The sequence below is a fragment of the Paralichthys olivaceus genome, chromosome 7, assembly GCF_024713975.1.
Source record: "Paralichthys olivaceus isolate ysfri-2021 chromosome 7, ASM2471397v2, whole genome shotgun sequence".
NCBI lineage: Eukaryota > Metazoa > Chordata > Actinopteri > Pleuronectiformes > Paralichthyidae > Paralichthys > Paralichthys olivaceus.
Window position 1 is genome coordinate 26,388,471 of NC_091099.1, and position 9,845 is coordinate 26,398,315.

Below are 9,845 nucleotides of genomic sequence, written 5' to 3' on the forward strand. Positions count from 1 at the left end.
ACTAAACAGTGTCTGTGATGTCCCATGTGACAGCTTCTGTGATGTCACATGTGACAGTGTCTATGATGTCAAATGTGACAGTGTCTATGATGTCATATTTGACTTTGATTGTTTAATGTAATTTATCTTTACTTCAAAGCCATCAATACCAGGTTCAGTGCCTATAAGAGTTATGGAGGAGACCTTATGAGCACAACAGCTCCAAAACTAGACCACAGATCCACAAATCTTCGATACACGAGACCGTCAGAAGACAGTATATACTTCAGTACACATATATAATACCCCTATATTTAGCCAACATGCCAAAGAACAAGTCAGGAAGGGTAAGGTTTCTAAGCAGGACACATCGACGATTTTATTTTATTTTTCCAATGTTTGTCTCAAACTCAAAAATATTTTTTCTGTGAGGGGATGGACTTTAAATGAACCCATCACATTGGTGCTAATGCTAGAATGCTAGCAGTAGCATACTAGTGATTTTTTTTAATTTGTGTGTGCCCTGCGTGGTGAAATCTCTCGCAAGTCACGTAATTAAACGTAATTGTTGACAATAATAATAAATATTGTAGTTAATTAGTTATATCATTAGCTATATATTGTTTGTTTTTCATTTAATCAATAATCGTGTAAATCCTGAAACCGTGATATTTCCTCTGGCTCTGCGCCAAAATTTCATATCGTGACATCCATAGTATGTAGAGACTGTATTTAACAGTATTGAAGAAACTGTATTTAAATGTACTGGTGGTTACATCAATGATTTGTTGGTCTGGTTCATCAACATTTAATTCAAAGTGAGTGTGGGACTGTGTTTTTAACTGTTATATGTTTGTTCGTGTCTTTCAGGTGCCAGACAACGAGAAATTGTTTGAGGACCTCCTTGAGGAAAAGCAGAATTTGGATTCTAAGAATATGCATCTGGCTCATGAAAATGCCAGTCTGAAGATCGCCATGTCCTGCAAAGAAGCTTCATGGAAAAAGGAAAAGGAGAGCATGCAGAATGCAGATTATGAAAAACTCAAGGAAGAACTACAGCTCGACTTTAAGGATGCCAAGAAAGAGTTGAGGCTCCAAGAGAAGGACTGCAGGTCCTTGAGTACTTGTTGTCAAAGCCAGCAGGCAGAGATCCACAAGATCAGACGTGACCTCAAGCAAAGGTGCAACCACGTCAATGAGCTGGAGTACTCCATTAAACAGAGGGAACAGGTGATCGACAGGACAGTGCATGAGAAAATGGCACTGGAAGAGGAAATCAATGAGCTCACAACCAAGCTCAAAGCTATGGGGACAAAAGTTCTCCAGAACGAGCCTGACTGGCAGTCAGAAATCAAGGCTCTGAAGCACGAGCTCAGCCGTGAGCAGGCAGAGAAGGAGGCTGGCTCCAGTAGAATCAAGGAGCTGGAGAGACAGCTCAAGGTCACAGAAGAGAAGTGGGTGACCAAACATGAGGCCAGAATTGTCCAAATGGATCAGCTGATCAACAGTCTCACCAGTCAAAATAAGGCACTGGAAGCCAGCAACAAGAAACTCCTGTCCATGCAGCAAGCCATGGAGGCAAGGATCCTCCAGAACAAGACTGAGTGGGAGACGAAAGTTAACACTCTGGAGGACCATCTCAGTAGTGAGCAGGCTGAGAAGGAGGCTGGCTTCACAAAAATCAAGGAGCTGGAGAGACAGCTCCAGGTCACAGAAGAGAAGTGGGTGACCAAACATGAGGCCAGAATTGTCTATACGGATCAGGTGATCAACAGTCTCAGCAGTCAGAATATGGCACTGGAAGCCAGCAACCAGAGGCTCATCTCTGTGCAGCAAACCATCGAGGCAAGGATCCTCCGGAACAAGACTGAGTGGGAGACGAAAGTTAACACTCTGGAGGACCATCTCAGTAGTGAGCAGGCTGAGAAGGAGGCTGGCTTCACAAAAATCAAGGAGCTGGAGAAACTGTTCAGCAATACTGAGCAGATGTGGGCGGCCAAGCATGAGGCAGACATAAAGCTGCTCATTCTGAAACAGATCAAGCTTCAGGTAAGTCACATCAGCTCTGTTTGATCTGAATAAGAACTTGTTGCACTTTAAGTTTGTTTCTTATTCAGACTTTTGAAAGAGAAAATATCTAAACACTTGTCGTCTCTGTCTTTTCAGGAACTGGCCTTGATGACCGATAAGGACAAGGCAAGGATTCAAGAGGAGCAAAAGAAAGCAAAGAAAGAGGCAGAGAAGAGGCAAAAGAAGGAGCTGCAAGAGAAGAAGAGGCAGGAGCAGAGAGACAAACTAGACAGAGAGAAGGAGGAGAAGCGGCAAAGGAAATGAAGAAAATATTTACATTTAGGGCATTTAGCAGATGCTTTTGTCCAAAGCAACTTACAATAAGTACATTTGTCACAAGAGAGAAACCATTCTTAAAAAAATAAAGACATTTGAAATTGAATCAATCATCTCTTGTTTCTTCCTCAATACACCCTGGTGTTCATTTTGTAAGTCATGGTTCCATATAGAGTCAAATATATGATGTGTATATGATGTGATTGAAAGCTAGTAATGTCCAATGGGTGCAGGTCGAGGAGGGCATGCAGTGTCCTCGAGCTCTCAGTCAGGCTCCACCCCTCGCTCCTACTAATGTGGTCACTTCTGATTTTAAAAAACAAGATGTATTTTCAGACTTTCATTCTTCACATTTTAGATTCACATCTAAAAAGAAATGATTGTAGGGCTCATATCATGGAAAACTGTTTGTTTAATATCACATTTAACTAAACAGTGTCTGTGATGTCCCATGTGACAGCTTCTGTGATGTCACATGTGACAGTGTCTATGATGTCAAATGTGACAGTGTCTATGATGTCATATTTGACTTTGATTGTTTAATGTAATTTATCTTTACTTCAAAGCCATCACTACCAGGTTCAGTGCCTATAGGAGTTATGGAGGAGACCTTATGAGCACAACAGCTCCAAAACTAGACCACAGATCCACAAATCTTCGATACACGAGACCGTCAGAAGACAGTATATACTTCAGTACACATATATAATACCCCTATATTTAGCCAACATGCCAAAGAACAAGTCAGGAAGGGTAAGGTTTCTAAGCAGGACACATCGACGATTTTATTTTATTTTTCCAATGTTTGTCTCAAACTCAAAAATATTTTTTCTGTGAGGGGATGGACTTTAAATGAACCCATCACATTGGTGCTAATGCTAGAATGCTAGCAGTAGCATACTAGTGATTTTTTTTAATTTGTGTGTGCCCTGCGTGGTGAAATCTCTCGCAAGTCACGTAATTAAACGTAATTGTTGACAATAATAATAAATATTGTAGTTAATTAGTTATATCATTAGCTATATATTGTTTGTTTTTCATTTAATCAATAATCGTGTAAATCCTGAAACCGTGATATTTCCTCTGGCTCTGCGCCAAAATTTCATATCGTGACATCCATAGTATGTAGAGACTGTATTTAACAGAATTGAAGAAACTGTATTTAAATGTACTGGTGGTTACATCAATGATTTGTTGGTCTGGTTCATCAACATTTAATTCAAAGTGAGTGTGGGACTGTGTTTTTAACTGTTATATGTTTGTTCGTGTCTTTCAGGTGCCAGACAACGAGAAATTGTTTGAGGACCTCCTTGAGGAAAAGCAGAATTTGGATTCTAAGAATATGCATCTGGCTCATGAAAATGCCAGTCTGAAGATCGCCATGTCCTGCAAAGAAGCTTCATGGAAAAAGGAAAAGGAGAGCATGCAGAATGCAGATTATGAAAAACTCAAGGAAGAACTACAGCTCGACTTTAAGGATGCCAAGAAAGAGTTGAGGCTCCAAGAGAAGGACTGCAGGTCCTTGAGTACTCGTTGTCAAAGCCAGCAGGCAGAGATCCACAAGATCAGACGTGACCTCAAGCAAAGGTGCAACCACGTCAATGAGCTGGAGTACTCCATTAAACAGAGGGAACAGGTGATCGACAGGACAGTGCATGAGAAAATGGCACTGGAAGAGGAAATCAATGAGCTCACAACCAAGCTCAAAGCTATGGGGACAAAAGTTCTCCAGAACGAGCCTGACTGGCAGTCAGAAATCAAGGCTCTGAAGCACGAGCTCAGCCGTGAGCAGGCAGAGAAGGAGGCTGGCTCCAGTAGAATCAAGGAGCTGGAGAGACAGCTCAAGGTCACAGAAGAGAAGTGGGTGACCAAACATGAGGCCAGAATTGTCCAAATGGATCAGCTGATCAACAGTCTCACCAGTCAAAATAAGGCACTGGAAGCCAGCAACAAGAAACTCCTGTCCATGCAGCAAGCCATGGAGGCAAGGATCCTCCAGAACAAGACTGAGTGGGAGACGAAAGTTAACACTCTGGAGGACCATCTCAGTAGTGAGCAGGCTGAGAAGGAGGCTGGCTTCACAAAAATCAAGGAGCTGGAGAGACAGCTCCAGGTCACAGAAGAGAAGTGGGTGACCAAACATGAGGCCAGAATTGTCTATACGGATCAGGTGATCAACAGTCTCAGCAGTCAGAATATGGCACTGGAAGCCAGCAACCAGAGGCTCATCTCTGTGCAGCAAACCATCGAGGCAAGGATCCTCCGGAACAAGACTGAGTGGGAGACGAAAGTTAACACTCTGGAGGACCATCTCAGTAGTGAGCAGGCTGAGAAGGAGGCTGGCTTCACAAAAATCAAGGAGCTGGAGAAACTGGTCAGCAATACTGAGCAGATGTGGGCGGCCAAGCATGAGGCAGACATAAAGCTGCTCATTCTGAAACAGATCAAGCTTCAGGTAAGTCACATCAGCTCTGTTTGATCTGAATAAGAACTTGTTGCACTTTAAGTTTGTTTCTTATTCAGACTTTTGAAAGAGAAAATATCTAAACACTTGTCGTCTCTGTCTTTTCAGGAACTGGCCTTGATGACCGATAAGGACAAGGCAAGGATTCAAGAGGAGCAAAAGAAAGCAAAGAAAGAGGCAGAGAAGAGGCAAAAGAAGGAGCTGCAAGAGAAGAAGAGGCAGGAGCAGAGAGACAAACTAGACAGAGAGAAGGAGGAGAAGCGGCAAAGGAAATGAAGAAAATATTTACATTTAGGGCATTTAGCAGATGCTTTTGTCCAAAGCAACTTACAATAAGTACATTTGTCACAAGAGAGAAACCATTCTTAAAAAAATAAAGACATTTGAAATTGAATCAATCATCTCTTGTTTCTTCCTCAATACACCCTGGTGTTCATTTTGTAAGTCATGGTTCCATATAGAGTCAAATATATGATGTGTATATGATGTGATTGAAAGCTAGTAATGTCCAATGGGTGCAGGTCGAGGAGGGCATGCAGTGTCCTCGAGCTCTCAGTCAGGCTCCACCCCTCGCTCCTACTAATGTGGTCACTTCTGATTTTAAAAAACAAGATGTATTTTCAGACTTTCATTCTTCACATTTTAGATTCACATCTAAAAAGAAATGATTTTAGGGCTCATATCATGGAAAACTTTGTTTAATATCACATTTAACTGACAGTGTCTGTGATGTCCCATGTGACAGCTTCTGTGATGTCACATGTGACAGTGTCTATGATGTCAAATGTGACAGTGTCTATGATGTCATATTTGACTTTGATTGTTTAATGTAATTTATCTTTACTTCAAAGCCATCACTACCAGGTTCAGTGCCTATAGGAGTTATGGAGGAGACCTTATGAGCACAACAGCTCCAAAACTAGACCACAGATCCACAAATCTTCGATACACGAGACCGTCAGAAGACAGTATATACTTCAGTACACATATATAATACCCCTATATTTAGCCAACATGCCAAAGAACAAGTCAGGAAGGGTAAGGTTTCTAAGCAGGACACATCGACGATTTTATTTTATTTTTCCAATGTTTGTCTCAAACTCAAAAATATTTTTTCTGTGAGGGGATGGACTTTAAATGAACCCATCACATTGGTGCTAATGCTAGAATGCTAGCAGTAGCATACTAGTGATTTTTTTTAATTTGTGTGTGCCCTGCGTGGTGAAATCTCTCGCAAGTCACGTAATTAAACGTAATTGTTGACAATAATAATAAATATTGTAGTTAATTAGTTATATCATTAGCTATATATTGTTTGTTTTTCATTTAATCAATAATCGTGTAAATCCTGAAACCGTGATATTTCCTCTGGCTCTGCGCCAAAATTTCATATCGTGACATCCATAGTATGTAGAGACTGTATTTAACAGAATTGAAGAAACTGTATTTAAATGTACTGGTGGTTACATCAATGATTTGTTGGTCTGGTTCATCAACATTTAATTCAAAGTGAGTGTGGGACTGTGTTTTTAACTGTTATATGTTTGTTCGTGTCTTTCAGGTGCCAGACAACGAGAAATTGTTTGAGGACCTCCTTGAGGAAAAGCAGAATTTGGATTCTAAGAATATGCATCTGGCTCATGAAAATGCCAGTCTGAAGATCGCCATGTCCTGCAAAGAAGCTTCATGGAAAAAGGAAAAGGAGAGCATGCAGAATGCAGATTATGAAAAACTCAAGGAAGAACTACAGCTCGACTTTAAGGATGCCAAGAAAGAGTTGAGGCTCCAAGAGAAGGACTGCAGGTCCTTGAGTACTCGTTGTCAAAGCCAGCAGGCAGAGATCCACAAGATCAGACGTGACCTCAAGCAAAGGTGCAACCACGTCAATGAGCTGGAGTACTCCATTAAACAGAGGGAACAGGTGATCGACAGGACAGTGCATGAGAAAATGGCACTGGAAGAGGAAATCAATGAGCTCACAACCAAGCTCAAAGCTATGGGGACAAAAGTTCTCCAGAACGAGCCTGACTGGCAGTCAGAAATCAAGGCTCTGAAGCACGAGCTCAGCCGTGAGCAGGCAGAGAAGGAGGCTGGCTCCAGTAGAATCAAGGAGCTGGAGAGACAGCTCAAGGTCACAGAAGAGAAGTGGGTGACCAAACATGAGGCCAGAATTGTCCAAATGGATCAGCTGATCAACAGTCTCACCAGTCAAAATAAGGCACTGGAAGCCAGCAACAAGAAACTCCTGTCCATGCAGCAAGCCATGGAGGCAAGGATCCTCCAGAACAAGACTGAGTGGGAGACGAAAGTTAACACTCTGGAGGACCATCTCAGTAGTGAGCAGGCTGAGAAGGAGGCTGGCTTCACAAAAATCAAGGAGCTGGAGAGACAGCTCCAGGTCACAGAAGAGAAGTGGGTGACCAAACATGAGGCCAGAATTGTCTATACGGATCAGGTGATCAACAGTCTCAGCAGTCAGAATATGGCACTGGAAGCCAGCAACCAGAGGCTCATCTCTGTGCAGCAAACCATCGAGGCAAGGATCCTCCGGAACAAGACTGAGTGGGAGACGAAAGTTAACACTCTGGAGGACCATCTCAGTAGTGAGCAGGCTGAGAAGGAGGCTGGCTTCACAAAAATCAAGGAGCTGGAGAAACTGGTCAGCAATACTGAGCAGATGTGGGCGGCCAAGCATGAGGCAGACATAAAGCTGCTCATTCTGAAACAGATCAAGCTTCAGGTAAGTCACATCAGCTCTGTTTGATCTGAATAAGAACTTGTTGCACTTTAAGTTTGTTTCTTATTCAGACTTTTGAAAGAGAAAATATCTAAACACTTGTCGTCTCTGTCTTTTCAGGAACTGGCCTTGATGACCGATAAGGACAAGGCAAGGATTCAAGAGGAGCAAAAGAAAGCAAAGAAAGAGGCAGAGAAGAGGCAAAAGAAGGAGCTGCAAGAGAAGAAGAGGCAGGAGCAGAGAGACAAACTAGACAGAGAGAAGGAGGAGAAGCGGCAAAGGAAATGAAGAAAATATTTACATTTAGGGCATTTAGCAGATGCTTTTGTCCAAAGCAACTTACAATAAGTACATTTGTCACAAGAGAGAAACCATTCTTAAAAAAATAAAGACATTTGAAATTGAATCAATCATCTCTTGTTTCTTCCTCAATACACCCTGGTGTTCATTTTGTAAGTCATGGTTCCATATAGAGTCAAATATATGATGTGTATATGATGTGATTGAAAGCTAGTAATGTCCAATGGGTGCAGGTCGAGGAGGGCATGCAGTGTCCTCGAGCTCTCAGTCAGGCTCCACCCCTCGCTCCTACTAATGTGGTCACTTCTGATTTTAAAAAACAAGATGTATTTTCAGACTTTCATTCTTCACATTTTAGATTCACATCTAAAAAGAAATGATTGTAGGGCTCATATCATGGAAAACTGTTTGTTTAATATCACATTTAACTAAACAGTGTCTGTGATGTCCCATGTGACAGCTTCTGTGATGTCACATGTGACAGTGTCTATGATGTCAAATGTGACAGTGTCTATGATGTCATATTTGACTTTGATTGTTTAATGTAATTTATCTTTACTTCAAAGCCATCACTACCAGGTTCAGTGCCTATAGGAGTTATGGAGGAGACCTTATGAGCACAACAGCTCCAAAACTAGACCACAGATCCACAAATCTTCGATACACGAGACCGTCAGAAGACAGTATATACTTCAGTACACATATATAATACCCCTATATTTAGCCAACATGCCAAAGAACAAGTCAGGAAGGGTAAGGTTTCTAAGCAGGACACATCGACGATTTTATTTTATTTTTCCAATGTTTGTCTCAAACTCAAAAATATTTTTTCTGTGAGGGGATGGACTTTAAATGAACCCATCACATTGGTGCTAATGCTAGAATGCTAGCAGTAGCATACTAGTGATTTTTTTTAATTTGTGTGTGCCCTGCGTGGTGAAATCTCTCGCAAGTCACGTAATTAAACGTAATTGTTGACAATAATAATAAATATTGTAGTTAATTAGTTATATCATTAGCTATATATTGTTTGTTTTTCATTTAATCAATAATCGTGTAAATCCTGAAACCGTGATATTTCCTCTGGCTCTGCGCCAAAATTTCATATCGTGACATCCATAGTATGTAGAGACTGTATTTAACAGAATTGAAGAAACTGTATTTAAATGTACTGGTGGTTAAATCAATGATTTGTTGGTCTGGTTCATCAACATTTAATTCAAAGTGAGTGTGGGACTGTGTTTTTAACTGTTATATGTTTGTTCGAGTCTTTCAGGTGCCAGACCACGAGAAATTGTTTGAGGACCTCCTTGAGGAAAAGCAGAATTTGGATTCTAAGAATATGCATCTGGCTCATGAAAATGCCAGTCTGAAGATCGCCATGTCCTGCAAAGAAGCTTCATGGAAAAAGGAAAAGGAGAGCATGCAGAATGCAGATTATGAAAAACTCAAGGAAGAACTACAGCTCGACCTTAAGGATGCCAAGAAAGAGTTGAGGCTCCAAGAGAAGGACTACAGGTCCTTGAGTACTCGTTGTCAAAGCCAGCAGGCAGAGATCCACAAGATCAGACGTGACCTCAAGCAAAGGTGCAACCACGTCAATGAGCTGGAGTACTCCATTAAACAGAGGGAACAGGTGATCGACAGGACAGTGCATGAGAAAATGGCACTGGAAGAGGAAATCAATGAGCTCACAACCAAGCTCAAAGCTATGGGGACAAAAGTTCTCCAGAACGAGCCTGACTGGCAGTCAGAAATCAAGGCTCTGAAGCACGAGCTCAGCCGTGAGCAGGCAGAGAAGGAGGCTGGCTCTAGTAGAATCAAGGAGCTGGAGAGACAGCTCAAGGTCACAGAAGAGAAGTGGGTGACCAAACATGAGGCCAGAATTGTCCAAACGGATCAGCTGATCAACAGTCTCACCAGTCAAAATAAGGCACTGGAAGCCAGCAACAAGAAACTCCTGTCCATGCAGCAAGCCATGGAGGCAAGGATCCTCCAGAACAAGACTGAGTGGGAGAC

General features: G+C 41.8%; 2 protein-coding genes across 2 annotated transcripts; both read left to right on the top strand.

Moving 5' to 3' along the window:
• The first annotated feature begins 3,126 nt into the window (after positions 1-3,126).
• On the top strand, positions 3,127-5,081 carry LOC138410837 (centrosomal protein of 83 kDa-like). The gene is made up of 2 exons (XM_069528548.1): positions 3,127-4,780; positions 4,898-5,081. The coding sequence occupies exons 1-2, from the start codon at positions 3,581-3,583 to the stop codon at positions 5,063-5,065; spliced, it is 1,368 nt and encodes a 455-aa protein (XP_069384649.1). The 5' UTR covers positions 3,127-3,580; the 3' UTR covers positions 5,066-5,081.
• Positions 5,082-5,875: 794 nt separating this feature from the next.
• Positions 5,876-7,830, top strand: LOC138410836 (centrosomal protein of 83 kDa-like). Its single transcript, XM_069528545.1, has 2 exons — positions 5,876-7,529; positions 7,647-7,830. The coding sequence occupies exons 1-2, from the start codon at positions 6,330-6,332 to the stop codon at positions 7,812-7,814; spliced, it is 1,368 nt and encodes a 455-aa protein (XP_069384646.1). The 5' UTR covers positions 5,876-6,329; the 3' UTR covers positions 7,815-7,830.
• Positions 7,831-9,845: the final 2,015 nt, after the last annotated feature.